The sequence below is a fragment of the Melozone crissalis genome, unplaced genomic scaffold (genome assembly GCF_028551555.1).
Source record: "Melozone crissalis strain CALT ecotype California unplaced genomic scaffold, PUWL_Pcris_2 ptg000027l_1, whole genome shotgun sequence".
Taxonomy (NCBI): Eukaryota; Metazoa; Chordata; class Aves; order Passeriformes; family Passerellidae; genus Melozone; species Melozone crissalis.
In genome coordinates this window covers 47,871,023-47,889,090 of record NW_026535805.1, presented here as the reverse complement: position 1 = coordinate 47,889,090, position 18,068 = coordinate 47,871,023, and the positions used below count along the sequence as shown (strand labels likewise).

The 18,068-nt window shown below is 39.4% G+C and overlaps 1 protein-coding gene across 1 annotated transcript in view; it reads right to left on the bottom strand.

Annotated features, from left to right (window-relative positions):
- ROS1 (ROS proto-oncogene 1, receptor tyrosine kinase) overlaps positions 1 to 18,068 on the bottom strand; it is a 67,982-nt gene that overhangs the window by 193 nt on the left and 49,721 nt on the right. The window contains exons 40-43 of the mRNA XM_054279839.1: positions 17,249 to 17,346; positions 16,427 to 16,630; positions 15,178 to 15,312; positions 9,938 to 10,101 (exon numbers count right to left, since the gene is read on the bottom strand). Coding sequence (XP_054135814.1) covers positions 9,938 to 10,101; positions 15,178 to 15,312; positions 16,427 to 16,630; positions 17,249 to 17,346 — 601 coding nt within the window. The remainder of the gene's footprint in view (positions 1 to 9,937; positions 10,102 to 15,177; positions 15,313 to 16,426; positions 16,631 to 17,248; positions 17,347 to 18,068) is intronic.

Genomic DNA, 18,068 nt, shown 5'->3' with positions numbered 1-18,068 from the left:
AAAAATATTTTAAAAACTTTAAAAAAAAGAAAATACAACACTCAATAATACACATGCAGTATTAGAAAGCAAACAAAATCAGACCGCTGCTGGAGAAAGTTGGTCTAGTGACCCCATAAGAATGGTGATTCAACTTTATTTTCTGCTATTGTCTGTGTGGACCAGAACTATAAATCACTTGGGAAAGGTTCATATCAGTGTTCATACCTCCAGAAGCAGCAATACTGTCATGAATGCATGACTTGCTTCTTCTCCTTGTAAAGAAGCATAAAGCAAAAATTATTTTAATCTGAACCTTTGTAGTAACCCTGCTAATAATACTGCTAAAGAGTCCTGTAACATTGGCAGTTTTCTATCTACAAAATCATTATATACTGTCTCTCTAGAGGACTAGTCTAGACTTCTGTCTCTGTAGTATTTTGCTCTTCCAGAAGCTTAAACTTGGCAATCCACTGTGTTTTTCACATTTTAAAAACTTTCCATTTTTCCTTAATTTGATGCAGTTTATCTATACATAGTTGCTTGAGATTTATTGCCGGGGATATAAATTTTTAAAAATATAATAATTGTTAACTAAACACTCAAGTTATAATTGTTACTATTTTTTGCATTTATTTTTGTAATGTGTACCTTCTTTTATTACGCTCCCTCCTTATTTTACTTCATAACTAAAAAATTAAGCATATGACATTCAGGGTTATCTGTTCAAAGGAATCACAAGCATTGTGCTATTCCACCAGGCAACACACAATTTCTTATGTCACTATAATCACACATCTCCCCAAGCTATAAAGTTGGAAATTTATTCCACATGCTAGAGTCCATTAGCATAGGAAATATTATCAGGAAAAGCCTGAAAGAGAATTTTGGTTTTAGAAACCTGTTAGCAAGATGGGGTTTGGAACACAGAGCAAACTGTGGTCACATACCACAGTGACTGACAGCAATGAGAAATCTTTTGATACTCACTTTGTCAGTTCAGGGCTATTATGGCCATATTTAGTAATTCAGCTCCAACTAAGCCTTTACCAACCAGTTCAGCTCTTCTCTGTAGTTGTCTTTTTTGTTTAACTTAATGGCAACCTTCAGGGACAATTTGCTTTGGAAAAGGCACACAGGCAAATGCTGAGGGGACGTTTGCAGCAAACTCTTAAGAGGGAAACCTTAAAATAAGGACCCAAGTAAAACTGGGTATTTACAGACCAGACATATGCCGGCTGACCTGCCTAAGTATAGAACACTAGAGGAGCATTCAGATTTGTTTCCTGTATAAGTATCTGGAACTGATGAGGTGATGTTTACACAAATGTGAGTATGAGGTCACTGAGATATTTTTACCAGATATATAGATACATTACTAATTCTTTCCCCAACAGGTCTGAAGAACTAGAGAATATATAAAATTTTATAATCCTTTTTCAGCTTATGCGCCACTGTGTTTCTCATTAAGAAAAAAAGAGCTAAAAACTCAAACACTTTGCCTTGGTTTTACTTTTTGAGCTGTGGGAATGCAATAAGGAAGAAATATTATTTTTGCAGAATATTCTTATCATATCCAATGATGGAGGAAGAATATAATATTGATGACCTTTGTCCTATGACATGACATGTGTAAGACACATTGCCACTTTGACTGTGACATTTTTGACTGTAAGTGCCCTTTCCTTCACTGTTGAGTCATCTCTTAGTGCAGTGTTTAGTGCTGATGAAAGTTTAGCACCATTCTGCTCTACAAGGCAAAGCTGCACAAGGATCTCAAGTTATAGAGTACAATGTTTGTCTGTTATGTAGTTAGCAAAGCAAGCAAATTATTTCTGCTCATTTAGTTGGAGCAGAAAAATGGATGGAGACACAAAATACTAAAAAAGTGTGACTGAAGAAAAAAGTCATGATATATTGTGAAATTCCCCCAGAAATGTGAGGACTAGAAGCCCTACCAGCACCCTGGGAAGCTGTAAGTCAAGTCAGAGAACTCTGAATAATCTTTGGAAGGCCCTCCCAAAAAATGTTAAGAAATTGAAGGAAGACAGAGAAAAACCAAAGTGGAGAGGCAGGTTGGTATATTTATAAGATATCACTATTTTCTTTTCAGTTTTAACATCGCTAAAATTAGTTGATTGATGTACAGTCATGCTGGGTTATACGTGAGTAAATGCAGGATAAACCATGTGATGTGATCCCCTCAGATTTCACAAGCAAAGCTGGCCTGAGTCAACAAAACACCCCAAGAGGAGACATCCAAGGAGCACCTTCATAAAATCTGAAGTCATGCCAGACACTCAGCTACACAGGCTTGAATTCTGAGGGGTTGTCTACATGGTGAGCTGCTGCATAGTGTAGAGTTACCTAGGTTTGCTTTAAACAACCTACCTCAGGGCACGAGGCAGGCTTGCCCTGTCAGTCCAGAGCTTTGTACGGGCTGAGGAGTACCCCACTGAGAAGCAGGATCCTGCTGAGCTCTGTGCTGTCCCAGGCTGCTTCCTACAGCTAAAATGGCAAGTTCAAAGCTCAGCATTGTACTTGCACAGACACGTCTCAGGTTCTAAATGCATGCGGCTTTGACCTTGCTGGACGTTTTTCCTAGTAGAGCTGTGCTTAAAGCTTAAAGGCTGTGCTCAGAACTTGTGCATTAAGCACATGTGGGCCAAACTGCAGGTAAATGAATTACAACCCCTCTCTCCGGGGATAGGCAGAAGTTTACTCCAGAGAGCCCCACATTAGCTGACACACGAAACAATGATCTCTGACTCATACTATAGAGGAGTAGAGTTTGCTTGCTTAGCCTCCTCTGAGAAGACCAGCCCTGACCTGATAAAATCTATGCTTTTTCCTTCCCCATCCCAGCACCTCAGTCGGCTGCTTCCTGTCGCAGGGCAGCCGCAGAGCCGAGCCAGGCCGTGGGTCCTGCCTCACCGTCACAGAGTGCCTGTCCTTGCCTGCTTGGTAAACTCTGGGGGCTCACAACATGTTTTGAAGTCCTGCCTGGGAGGGTGCAAATATTTGTGGTGTCTTGATAAGCAGACGAGGGGGTTTTGGTGTTTAAATTCAAGAAGGTGACAACATTTAAGAAGAGAAGGAATGTCAGTAGAAAAACTGATTGGTTGAGACTGAATAAACTGATCTAGAGATGCTGATCTTATATTACAGCTATTTCAGGGCCAGACCCTCAGCTAGCATAAATTAATGAAGTTCCATTGAAACCTGTGGGGTGCCACCAATTTACACCAGCTAAGTAGCCAGCCTGAGATGTTACTAATTCCGGGTGACATAATCCCATAGGATGCTTAGCACCTTCAGTATGGTAAGGTATTTAGAAGTCCAGCCACATTTCCTGTTTCTCAGTAATACCCTTCTCTTTTTCTGTCCTTTGTCACTGATGCACAATGTATGTGGCAGTAAACAAGAGACTGGCTGATTTACTGGCATGGATGAAAGATATACCCCCCAGCAAACACACTGGAGAGAAACACCTGATGACATATCTTTGTTAAGGGTGAAAACGGTGGCTATTGAACCTTGACTTCTTTACTTCAGCCACGTTGGTTAGCTCAAGGAGACAGCTCCTGTGTAGAGAGTATTTTCCTGATACCTGATGGCCACCTGGAGCTGGAGGAGCTGTGTTTCAGTTTCTGCACATAGCCAGTAAGAATATAAATAGAAAAAATATATATCCGTTTTAATACTCCACTCTGTATTATGTATCAGTGGAGATATATCTGTGTTTCCTGCCTAATGAAACATATGATCTTGCATGGTTTGAGGGTGACTCACTGAGCTTTGCTATTCTGTCAGACCCTAAAGGTGCTAAAAGTGAGAATTTTGTTCACCCTACATTTCCACTGCACTAATCTGCTTGAAGCAGTGCCTCTCTTTTTATTTTAATGTATTTTTTAGAGAACTGTGTACTGAAATCTTTGTGTCCTAGTAATTACAGATATGAACTTGCTTCTTATCTAGTTCATTAAATGTATAATATAAATGCACAAAAATAACCCCACTTCTACATTTGCTGCAATGCAGTAAGACTACACAAACAGGAAAGCACTCCGTTTCTCCATGTTACAAAACAAGATTCATTTTACCAAGTTTTAACCACCCAGGTCTTACATGTCCCATTGAAGCTCCTTGCCTAGGCTGTCTTTACAGTCAACAGAGAAAGGAGGAATGAATCGCTTTGTGGAGATGCTTAATCCACATTCTTGTCTATACACATTAACATACCCTGGATATGTCTACAAGTCTCTGGTGACAGCCTAGACACCCAATGTAAAGGCAGTTTTTATGTTTTAGTTGCCCATATCTATCCACATCTGTCTACACAAATGTCAGCTCTTACAGTCTTACACCATCTGATTTTTTCCTTTGGGCAACGGCAAAGTATTGGTGTGATTTCACTTGCAGCACCATATGGCTCATGTACACTCTCTGGAATCAAACACCATTTGTCTGGAGTACAAATAAGAAACTTTTACACCACCAAGTTCCCCTTTTCTTGCAGTGCTGTAACCAGTCACTCTTTTTGGAAGCAGGCTTTTCTCTGACCTCTGCAGGCTTTGGGTCAGCTGCTCACTAAGCTAAGTGGGGAAGAGGATTACTGAATTTCAGAAAAATACAAAGGAGACTAGATACAAGGTTCTAAAACTGTTCCTTATCAACACATCTACTTTAGAGAAGCTTCCATTTGCCCAAGTGATTATTTTACGTTCAGAGAGGTGTGTGGAGTAGTTTTTAAAAGGCAATTGGGTTTAGGAAATATACTGATGACTCTTACATGAGAAACAGAAAACAGGTACTCAGCTAGTACAGAGAGCAAACATATAATTAATGATGAAATTGCTGATTCTAGCTTTAATATCAAGTCCTCACAGTGCAAAATTTTGCACTGAGATTTAAAAAAAATACAGATGACAGTTTTAGCAAGTACCTGAACTTCTGAAGAAATAAATACACTGTCTTTGGAAAGAAAAATGAAAAAAAGAAACATTACTAAATTCTGACTCTTGTATTTTACCACATTTTTCAAGCAATATCTCCCGTTTAGAATTTAAAAATCATGGTTTTGAGTCGAAACAAGTTTCCTTTCAATCTTTAGTCTTTTATCCTGGATTTTCTCCAAAGGCCTGGCATCTCCTCTTGCCAGAGGAGCCTCTTTTTCTAAGCAATTAGACATCTTTTCCATATAGGTCCAAAAGCCATAGTGAGGAGTAGCCCTGATAAGAATAGTCCTTCTAGGTCATAAAGGCAAGAAGTCTCTCCAGCTGCTTAATGCCCAGTTGTCTGATGTCAGGAAAGACGTTTGCCAAATCAAACAGGTGTTTCCATCTGTAAAGGGGCACTCACAGGACCTGAAAAGCTATAGTGCTCTCTTATATGTGCAAATGTAAAAACTGATGTCTGAAAATAGATGGTCCAGTTATTTTTACAGCAATGCAGGGCTGTCCTTCTAGCATGCTGCACTTCTTGGAACTGGGGGAAGAACAGACTATCTTTCAGCAATGAATGGGAACTCTGGTGACAGGGCCTGTACTCAGGAAATTCCCATTGAATTCAAAACCCACTGATGTCTCAGTCCTCCTCCAGCTGGATAATGTTGCCCTCACTCTAATAAATATTGTTACTGCTACTTTAAGCCCAAAATCAATGTCTTGGGGAAGCCTGTCAGAGCAAGAAGGAAAAACTTCAAACTGGTAGACCTTGGCCCTGAATTTACTTCCCTCCCTTCCAATGCAGCAGCACCAGGAGGTGCTGGTATTGCTCAGGCGTGTTTATTGACACTTGATGCCTGCTTTAGAAGGGTAACTCTTGCACTAACACAGCATGTGCCCCTTTTGCCATGCCCATGCTCTCCTGCTAGCATGCTGTCCACTAGCAGCCTGTCTGTATTGGTTTACCCACACTTGCCATCTCTGTGTCACACTGCACTGGCATTAAGGTGACTGAGAAAATCTAATGTTTTTCAGCTCTCTCACCTATGCAAATCACCAACAGCATGCATGGACCTGCTAGAAGTGTGGCTAGGTAAGACTCAACAGAATTTGGAAGATGTAAGGCAAAGTATCTTAGCTATTTTGAGGCATGTAATTTCACTTTGCTTGACATTTGTCTCTTTCTTTTGAAACTAGGTCACCTGGAGAGAGCAAGCATTTCTTGGCTAGAGACTCATGGCTAGAGTTTCATTACACACAAAGGCCAATGACTGTGTAACATTTTTGGAAAATATTGTCGAGGACAATCCATCATGGAACAGAATTTGGATTATTTGTTTTGGCTGTCATCTTTCTACTACTACTATGAACACAAGGAATACTTCACTTAGTCCCAGCTAGAAATGAATACAAATTTTAAAAATCACCAACTTATTATACAATGTGTTACAAATTACAGTCTGAGACATATTCCATGCCCCAAACTGTTTTTGACAGGGTCATAGTGGAGCACACATTTTAGTCTGGAAACTCAAGTAGAACCTGAATGGCCTTTTCTTGCTTAAATCAATATCACTTCTGGAGCCCACATCTCACTGAATTCCACTGCATGAGATTTACATGGCAGGCAGAAAAGCTGTCAAATTAATTCAAGGCTGGAGAGCTACAGAAAATTGACATGCATGTGTCCTTGGTCAGAAAATCTAGCAACAATAAGACATCACAAGGACTCTAGAGCTTCAATCAAGTAAACAGCATAACATTTTAATGGGCTTATTAAGACTCTGCTTGGGGAAAGAGGGAGATAACCTACAGGTGAATTATAAATATACAGGAAAATTAGTATGGCATTATACATGTAAAGAGCTAGTCAAGTGTTTAGTCTTTTAAAATCCATTTCAATGGAAGGATGATATGCAGATGAATAAAATTCAAGCTACCCTGTTTCCTGACGGCTATTTCCTATAAGAGAATCATCAAATGAACCTGAGGAGAAGTAAAGAAGGACTTTTGAGAACTGAAGCATGAAAACATTGAATGGAAGCATGAAAACAATTGCTTTGTCTTCTCCTCCCAATGCAGGTCCAGCAATGGGTCTGAGGCAACAGCAGCTGGGCAGAACCTATGGAAAGGGAAGAATGAGAGGAAGCCAGAAGACGGAATATGACAGCTGGTGGGGAAAGGTCCAAGGCTCAGGAAGAAAGTGTGCCAAGTAGAAGTTCTGACAGCCAAAGTTCTGCCTACACTGAATTGCCCTGCTTACCACAGTGGGCCAGATTTTACCAACTAAGTTACTATAAGCAGGTTTAATGGAGTCCGATTTTAAAAGCGACTCCTCTCAACAGATTCTTTGACTAAAATTACATTATGGAGCACAGAGCTATTATTAAGACCACCTTTAAAGTCCATTATACTACCATATTTTCTGTATTAAACTGATTTTTTTTCAAATTTTTATCCTTCAAACTGACACTTCATGGAAGCCTCAATCCATGTTTTCCTTTGCAACTTGGTAATTTCTAAGAATGTAACTTTTGCTCCTGGCGAATAAATGAAACAATGGGTTTTTTCTGTGACCTCTGCTGTGTGGCAGAACCTGAAACTTTGGCAAAATAATGTTTCTTACGTTAAGAATATGTATTTGTCATCCCAGTGAAAGTAATTATTTGCTTAAATTGAGCAAGTTAACAGCTGGAGAAAGATCAGGCTTATCTGACCCATGATAAGTAGAGACTTGCACTGAAATTAAAACACTTTCATGTTACATCTGTGCCAGGTCTACTGCACCACAAACATGGTAACCAATCTTCCAGACCCTTTGCCCAGTTCCAAGCAGAAGAAAAGTAGGTTTCTCCAGAAATTTCAGCCCTACTAAACATTTTGACAGATATTGATGTAATGCTACAAGAACTTAACTCTGTTAGCCTTCATGTCTCTGTTGCCTGTGGTGTTAGGGAACACAGAGGAGAGATGTCTAAGCCAGGAAATCAAACTAGTTCAGGAGTGGGTGCAAGCCTTGTGTCCAGTGGATGCTGTGCTCCTGTAGCCATCTGAAAATTAAACATCTAGTCTGAGATACTACAGCTGAGATGTTGTATTTTGGACGCTATCCTGAGCAATGTGTTTGGGGGGACCCTGCTTGAGCAGGGATGTTGGACTGGGTGACTTCCAGTGGTCCCTTCCAGTCTCACCCACCCTGTGATGCTACATGAACCAAATTAAATATGGCAAGTCACCAGGCAAAAGGTGACCCCTTTCCTGCTGTGATACATGCCCAAAAAACAGGAGCTGTCACTTTCTGCTTCTGACTCAGAGCTCCCTAGAAGAGTATCCTAGATGAGGCTCCTAGCCTGTAGACAGCTGCATTAAGGTGAGATAAAGTCCATCCAAAATGTAAGGCCTATTAGCTTGGGCATAGTGCCTAATTAATTGGCTGTAGTCCTTTCCTGAGCTAATGCCAGCCTTACATTTGTGCCAGACTAAGTATCCCTTTCCTGAGTGTTGTTATTGAGAGCTAAGATACCCTTAAAGAAACTAAAGAATTACACTATATGCAAATTGTTTTTCATTATAGCATAAGGGTGCAATATCAGCTGTTAAAAAAGCATGAAATGATAGATTATCTGTACTAGTCCCTTCATGTCTTTATAGAGTTTTTAGTCTTGTAATGTAAACATGCCATGAACAGGCATGATTTGACATAAAGAGGAACTACAGTGGAAATAAACTGACATTTGTAAAGCTTCACCAAATTATAAAGATTAGCAAAATATCAAATTAAGTGACAATTGGACAATGGCAGTGAATTTAACATAGATAGTATCCCAAAGAAAAATGTCTATGTAGTTGTGTAATTGAGCACTGGATCATTTCTGAGATGGACCAGCAAGTTTTTAGGAAAATGTAAAGTACTGAAGTATCAAAATTGTTTGTGAATCAGGCGAGTTCCTAGTTCAGTAACAATTTGTGAAGGGAAAAAAGAAAACTACAAAAAATCACTTCCAAAATGAAGCCTTTAGATATTTCAGAAACAGTCAGATTTGGTTTTCCTAGAATGGAAAGTAGTTCTTTAACCATTCAATATTTTCCACTATAAAACCATAGCATGCAAACAGATTAAATGAAAAAATTAATCTGTGAAATAAAAGTGAAATATTTCAATCGATAAAAACTTTCTTTTTGTTGAATTCAGATCACATTTTTTACTAATATTGTTCACTTTTTCTCAATATTTTGTTAGTTAAGAATTACTGCAGGATGTGAATAGATTAATATTCAGGCCCAGCCAGGATGCTAATTTCCATATTTAGATTATTTACATCCCAGTTGCACAGACAACTTCAAATTTAGCATTACCTTTTCTCTTAATTCCTGTCTTCACAAACTTAATAATGTTCTTATATAATTGAGCTTTGTTGTGTCCCATATCTTAAATGTGTCTTCCCTAACACCACTTAGTTTATTTGTTCACAGTGTGCAGAGCATAGGCAAGACCTCAATGACCAGGGTTTGGCTTGGATAAAAGCTACCTTACTAGGGTGCCTAAATGGTGCCTCACTTGCAGGTGGCTTCTGAACCAATGTTCCTAGAGGAAGTGCCTAATGGCCATGTTTAGCTCATGGAGAGGGCATAGACGTGTTTGAAATTGGGACAGATTTCCACATGGAGGCCTTCTAAGGCTCTCCTGGCTCTGCAAGGAACTTAGGCATCTATTTTAGCAGAACAGGGTTTTGAACTACCAAGAATTCAGATGCAAATTGGATATCTCTCTGAGTCAGGCTTAATTACAACCTCATTTGGGCCTTTTTGCTTGGTAATCTTACACAGCCTTCATCTAGTTCATTGTACCTTGCAGGCACAGAAGGAACCTTTACATGTTCAGTATGATAGAGGTAAATCTTTGCTGTTTCCATGTAACAGCCAGAGACTGTGAGGCAGTGACAAATGCAATGAAAAGCACTTTGCTCACAGGGCAGAGGCCACAAGAAGAGTGGGTGCTGGCCCAGACTCACCTTCAAAAGCTTCATTGATGACTCCAATTGATGCCTCTCTGTTTTCAAGGCAGCAGATGAAGGACAGTGGAGATTGTTTTATCTCTTGCAGTTTGTCATGAATACAAGAGAAAGTAGGTCTGTTGTGAGGTTCTTGGGACCAGCATCTCATCATTAAATCACATCTGAAAAAAAAATTAAATGCAAACAAAAATGCTAATAGAGTCATTCATCTCAACAATTACCATTAAAGATCTGGGAAGCAATTTTGGCCTGAAAAATTTCTGTATGGTACAAAGATCATCAGCACCTGCTGAGGCAATGAAAAATTAAAGATCAAATAAAGTCGAGAATAATTACTACAAAACATTTTAACTTTTTACCATGGATCTTTTTGACATTGGAAGCAGATATAACACTTTAAAAATATACATTTGCCATGAACATCTACTCTGATTGAAGAAGTCAGGAATACTTTCTAAGAAAGCAGACAAGGAGGAAATTCTCTCACAGAAAAAAATTAAAAAAAAAAAAAGGGAAGTGTAAAATCAGAAATTAACCTGAAGTTTTCAACTTAGTTAATCCTCCTTCAACTCAAGCTACCTCACATTCAGGAGAAGTTCAAGGCAAACCCTCCAGCACAGGGAGAGTTAATTTCAACTTCTACCTCCAGACCAAAACAAATAGGAGTAAGCTTTCCAAAGGCAAACATGGTATGAATTTCCTCTGGGTGTAGGGATTCCAGCCCACCTTGGATAATGCTATTGCTACCATTTAGTGGGAAAATTACCTCCTGTTTGTCTAAATGATAGGGCTGGTTTTTATTCCTTGCTTAAGGTGAGTTTATGCTACACAAAACCAAATCCTACAAAAGCCAGGGAGAGACAGGCTGAAAACAAAAACACAGCCAGCACCTGGATATGCTAAGTGTTGGGAGTGGAAAGAGGTCTCAGAGCCTCAAAATCAGAGAGCAGCCAGTGAAAGGCTGGTTCAGGAAGCTGCATCTGGAATGTGGAGCATTTACCTCTAAGCCTTAAGTTCAAACCCTCCCCTGACAAACATCTCCCCAGACTTGCTGCTATGTGACACCAGGCGTTAATCTGTTATGTGAAATGAATTGCCTTGCTCAGATCCTCACTTATCCGTCTTAAAAAGATGACTGCTGTCCTTCACCACAACTGGGCATCTTAAAAAGCCCTTGGTGACAGCTGGGAGGAATCGCTTGGCTTCTGATTTTTCAATGGTGTTTTTCATTAAAATATTAGTGTCAAGTGAGAATGTGAGTAGAAAAATTGTTTCAAAGCCACTTGTCATCAACCTGTATTCTTGTGGTTTTCAAGCTGAACAGAGTAATTTTGTTTTTTTCAAGAGGATTCCATGAAATTCTGAAAATCTGTTTTAGGAATCTAAAAAGTGGTATTGGCTTCCTACCACTCCGAATCAATTAATCTGCTTACTTTTAGGTGTACTGGTCATTGATGACTCTGGAAATATAGAAAGAAAAGAACTGAGTATGTCTCAAAATAAGGTTAAATAACTGGTTTTCCTTCTGCTGCCAGCAAAGTGTCTGTCACATAGCCTTGGATGCTGGAAGCCTAGCAATCTTCTTTCTGGTCATGCTTGTTGGTAAGATATCCAGGCAAAAAAACATGAGCTCAGGTGCTGTGCTTTGTCAGGTTTGCACTTGGGCTCATGAGCAGAGCCTTGTGGAAGAAACAGCCGGCTACTGACCAAGAAAGAAACACGATATGATGCAGAAGTCATAGACCCTGCGAATGTTTTGGGTTGGAAGGGACCTTCAGGGATCATCTAGTCCGACCCACCAGCCATGTGCAGGGACATCTTCCAGTACATCAGGTTGCTCAATGCCCCACCCAGCCTGGCCCTGAACAGCTCCAGGGATGGGGTATCCACAGCTTCTCTGGGCAATCTTTTTCAGTGTTTCACCAGCCTTATTGTAAAATAATTCTTTCTTATATACAATCTAAATTTACCTCTTTTCATTTACGAAACAAGAACATTGCAAGTGTGGAATATGAACTTTTTCATTTTGTTTCCTGTGACCAATCTCTGCCTCTCTAAATAACTATTTTTATTGGACAATCTGCTTTATAAAGTCGTTCAGTTTTGCTATGGAGTAAGGATATTAACTTTTGCCAAAACTGTAATTCAGTACTGTAATTTTCTCATTTTAATTATATTCCATGTTTTTATTTCCTAAATCAAATTACTTGGTGATTGGCTTAAAGTATCAGTACTGGTATTTCTCACTATAAGTGTTTAATTCAGATAGGCTTTAGGTTTCTAATGACAAAAACTTTCATGCTCTCTCAGAATATATCTGCAAATTTTACATGTACAGCTATTTCTGGCATGACATTTAGCTTTTGAGGCATGCTGTGACATCCAAAGTTTTAAGTCATATGGCACAAGCTTTCAATAGTTCAGAAATGCATGAGTATGATACCAGTGAAGAGGGAGAAAGACAGCTTGACATGCCAAGATACATGTAAGTGACAGATTGAACATATTCCTATATTTTTGGGGAACTAAACATGGGCTAGCAAATAGCACATCACTTCATGAGAAAGAGATCCAGAGGATTCCCCTACTTCATGGGGAAAGCCTGTCAGGAAGAAGTGAAAAATGACAGTTTCAAACACAACATTAACTAAAGGTTTATGCTAGGTTAAAGAGCTAACCTTTACACTAGATATACACCTACAAACCCACACTTCACACCTGTGTTTTATCTGGGGGCAACAACTGAATGTCCAACAGAGCTGCTTATGTGGGGCTGGTTAGAATATGAAAGCCTAGAAAAGTAAAGAACTAATATTCAGTATCTGATATTGGAGGCAGAATGTGAACATTCCTGAAATGCACTATAGTGCACAGAAGCTACAAGCATTACCAATTATTTTCTCACATGAAATGGGAAATACAATTGACGTGTGATTTTCTTAGAAAATGAGAAAATTTGTCATGATAAAAAGTCCCTGATTTCATCTGATACATTCTGTTCAAGTCCTTCTTTTCTCTCACTCTCTTAATCCCTCCAGGGCATCATTGCCAGAAACAAATAGTAAAAAGCTTTTAGTTACCAAATAAAAATTTTTTATCAAAGTCGCTCATGTAAGTTTGCAAAGGACTGGGCATTCCTGAAACTGCAAATTCAAGTCAGCAAATGTCCTGGTGCTTGTACAAATTCTCTAGACTGCAATCCACGGCCTTTGAGGATTTGTTAAATTATAATGTTCTGACTCAGTTCAGTCCAAACCTTGGCATTCTCTTGCATGCAAGCCTCAAACCCACGTGGCTGTGCCAGATGTGGATTTCTGACTGCAGATGTATTTACATTCATAGATCTAATTCATGTTTCAATGTATGTGTCTCATTTATCCGTCCCCAAGACCCTTTTTCAATTCTTTACCAAGCTTTACCTAGTCACAGTTTGCTCGGGAAAAGCAGGTGATTAGTTCCTGGAGTAGCAACTTATGGAGGCAAGGGGAAGAAATTTTCCCCCCTTCCAAATAAAAAAACCAAACAAACAACCCGCTTCCTTCATGCTTTTGCACCCTAAGGTTTCTGTGCCTGCCCTACTTGCACTTGTAGTGTGAGCCCATCACAGATTCCTAAACACTTCTCAGCTGAAGTACTTTGGCCTTTGAACTCTCTTCCTATCAGTGATGGTTTGTTTTGTCAAATGACAATGAGCAAGCCAAAGTGCTGAGGAGACAATTACTGACTGCTGATGTCCTGATGCAGGTTCAAAACCACAAGGAGGAAGGCAGGAATGTCAAGAATCCTGGCATGCCATTAATGACCTAGCAAAGCAGCAAAAAGCTGTTTATGCTACTGACAGAAGCTGCACGCAGGTGCTGAGTGTTCACCAAATGAGATAAAAGATGGTACAAGAGTCTAAGCTCATCAGCTCTTTGACTTTCAAAAACTACTATTAGGCATTGATCCTACAAGTTACAACAGGCAGACCAGTATGTAAGACCTATCTACTCTGCTACATTCAAGATCTGGGATCTTAAAAATTATTTCAAACAAAGTTCTCTTGATTTTTCTCAAGATCCAGTCATTCATTTTAAGGCAATTTATGAGCCTTTGCTTAAGTTTGAATGTCAGACTAGTACATGGATATAGCTGCCTCCTGTGCTTTTTTATTCATAGGGAAGATGTTAGAATTTTTTTTAGGAAAAGTTTCTCAGCAGAAAATATTGCAATTAAAATTTCTTTGGGCTTTCATTTGTTCTGTGACTTCCAGTTTTCCCTCTGTTATTAAAATAAAATTCTAATCTCTTCAGTTCTTCAGTTCCTCCGAGTGCTAAAGCTTGGTTTGGGGTTTTTCTGTGTTTTTTATTCCTAACATGGTATTTCAGCTATATCTACATAATGATAAATAATCACTCTTCTCTTAAGCTCAGAACACTGTTACTAGTGTAAGATCTATTATGGAGATATTGTCCTGCCAAACACAGAATTGTTCTCAAGTCTTTTCCTCTGCCCTGGGAGTAAGAATTGTTCACTTCCAGTAGCTTCTCCTTTTGTAGAACCAGCTGTCAAGTGCATTGCTGTGACTGTTTTTGCTGAGTGGGTGATAAAGAAATTGAGACATGAAATTAGACAATACTGAGTGATTGTTAAGCCCATATTCTGCTTCCTCATTCACACACCTCTGGACAGTATGGGTTTGATCCACTTGATGTATTTATTTTATTCTGTTAATTGCAAGAATTTTGCAATTAAACCTGAGTTTTGTGCTCAAGACACAAACAGAAATTGAAGGATTTACTTATCCAGTTCAGATAAAGACAAACCAGAGGTGCAGACTTCCTTTTTCCTGTACTGCTTCAGCTTTTCTTACTGGCTTTTTTTGAATCCTCTCTAGAAAGGGCAGAGTTTATTTTTCACGTATGTTCTGCACCTACCATTAAGAAAGAGAGTTTTATCTACAGTCACAGACACATGATGTACCAGTAAAGTCTTTCTTAGAGCCATCTTAACTTCTAACCAATATCTTCAGGTACTCTCAGCCTGTTCTCACACTACTACCAGATCCATGCCTTAATATCTTATTCACAGGTTTGTCTACTGGATGAATTAGCAGGTTGGCAAGTTTCACTGGAAATGAAACTGGAGGATGTTGGGCCCTTAATGGGCATGACCAACCTTCAAAATTATGATCAACTGGCAAAAAGCCTCTTGCCTCTTATGAATATTATCAACAACATTTAAACAATTTAACTTACAGGTCATCAGGAGAATTATTTGGAGTTTCCAACCTTCCTCCTGATCGTACATGGTGTAAAACCTCTGTATTGGAGAAGCCTGGATATGGCTGTTGACCCAAAGTCAATGTTTCCCACACTAGTACTCCAAAAGCCCTGAGAAGCACCATGAAAAAAAGAAAAAGAAAAAAATTACTAACCATAGCCATCCTGAAATCTCCCTATTAACAGTTAGATTGTGTCTAACCTAAGAATAAGACTCAGAAAAATTAGGAGTAAAAAGACATAATTCAGATTTGTCCCTAAGCCAGCCTTGGAATAGCTAAAATAAATGTGTAGAACTGATATGCTTTCCCAAACTCACTGAGCTGCAGCTCAGAAGACACGGAGTGCCCACATCCTTCCCAGAAAACACTCAGGTTGAGCATGTTCTCATATAAACAAGTGTTCTGAAATCTCTAGAGGTGTGGTTTAAAATGGAGAAAGACAAGTTCTCCCAAGCACCACTTGTGGAGCAATCAGCATCTCATTTGGTTTGGCTGAGAGTACTAAACTACTTTCTTAGATAAGAGCAAGAGTAGCAGTCAAATAGATAGGTGCAGGCACTGGGGACTTGGACAAGACCCTGGGCTGAGTACATGTGGCCACCTAAATCTGAACTGGTGTGAATACCAGGTTTCATGGATCTGGTTTAGTCAGGGGGTGTTTTTTGCCATGTCTCCTCACAGTGGGTCTCTGCTTCTTCACAATAAACTCAAAGCCATTCAAATGCACACTTCTAGCTAACCTCCACAAAAAAAGTACCATGACCTTCCCCTGACGATGCTGCAAAATGTGGTCTTCAAAATAAAAAGTCACTAGAAGAGGGTGAAACTGTAAGGGCAAAGTATTTGGCTGTTGGAAGGAAATGTCAATAAATCTAATGGAAAACAAAATGGAACAGCATGCAGGCAGTCAATTCACTGCCCAATCAAGCAAGAACCACATTGTGGGCCTGGTACAACTGTAAAATTATTTGAGTGACACTAGTTCCTGCCAGACAAAATCCAAAGATCTTAAAGCATAAAGAAATTTATCCATGAAATACACTGTCATGGTATCAAATATTTCATTAGATCCTTAAAATTTCACTTAGGAGGAAGTCTTTCCAAGCCTAAAAATTATTAGAGATGACAATATACAACCCTGTAATTCCTCCTCTAAACCAATATTTTCTTGCTGCAGAATTTAGTATGGTTTTTGCCACAGCTTTGTGGCATCTGTAACTCACCAGACATCAGAGCGACTTGTAAAGACACCATCAATAAGGCTTTCAGGAGCCATCCATCTGACAGGGAGCAGACCTTCTCCTCTTTTTCTGTAATAATCATTTTTATAGACATCTCTGGCAAGCCCAAAATCTCCTATCTTTACTACCCGGGACGAACGCCCATATTCCTTCTCGGACACGAGGCAGTTGCGAGCAGCCAAGTCCCTGATTTGTAAGGCAGAGAAAAAAGGATGGAGTTAGCATTGCAGAAAAACTCAGGTCTGTAAGTCTCTGGCTCAACATTCTCTTCAGAGCACTGCCAGCCCCAAGGCTGGATGGAGTGATTTGGGGTCTCACCCAGTTAAGTTTGCCATATCTTCAGGACTGGAGATGACACAGCCCTTCTGGACGACCTGTTTCAGTGATTGTTCTGGGATGTTGTGAACAATATTATTATCTAATTTCCTTTGCTGTAATTTGTGCCTGTTGCTTCTCATCTTTTCCCTGTACCTCTCTGAGAAAAGTCTGGCTCTGTGTCCTCTAAAGCTACCCACTAGGCAGACAAAGACACTACCATGGATTTTCCACTTGTCCTTCTCTCTGTTGCACTGGACATGATTCTTGCCTAGAGTGCTGTAACTCCTTGGTTCAGACCTTAGAGTAGCCCACTATTTTGGGAAAGAACTGTGAGGATATTTAGCAGAAAAGCATAGCCTTAGATTTTACTCCAGTGCTCTCTCCTGTCATGTTACACTGTGACATTTTTCTAGACATTTTTTCCTGGGTAAGATAATGAGTTTACTGTGAGTAAGCCTGGGAAGACTAAGGAAGTACATTCTGTACCTGTGTATAAAATGCATTTTCTCTAAATAGACGCAGCCTTTGCAAACATCCAAGCATATATCCAAGAGGTCAGTGACACTCAGTAAAGGGCTCTGGAGCTACAAGAAACAAAGACAGAATTTAGCTATTTCTGCCAGCTTTACCAGCTCAGAATGACAAACTCCCCATGTAAGATTTCCTCACTGAAATATATTTCCCCATTTGAAATGTATTTCCCCATTTGAAATGTATAGCTGCTTTAATCAGTATAATAGTTTTTTCTAGTAGAACACATGTACATGCACTTCAGTAGAATTCAGCACTGACTGCAGATTGGATCTGATTGTGTAAATGAACTATGCAATTGCTATAATGCTATAAAATTTCATTTTGACCTCACGTCATACCATGCATATTCCCAATCCACACACTAACTGGAGAAAAAAATTACTTGAAATTGTTTATCCTTTATTCTTTTCTTTCCTTCTAAAGAATTTGAGGACACAAGCACAGGGACAATGTATTCTTATATGCACGGACTATGCCACTCACATTAAGGATACTGTTGTTATTCAAAGACAAAAAAAACCCTCTATGATTCCTAATAAACCACATACATGACCACCATAATTTATTACCACTTTCAAAAGGACAGTTTATGATTTTCACAGTGAGAAATCAGCAGACATCTCATGACTGAAACCACAGTTTTGGTCAGTGATCTAATGACATTCAATCTTCTTCACAGCATCACTGATTGCAAGGTCAGCACTGAACACTGAGGTCCCCAGGGTGTTAAGGAAAAACCCGGTCAGACTTTGCAAGTACAGAAACAGCTGAA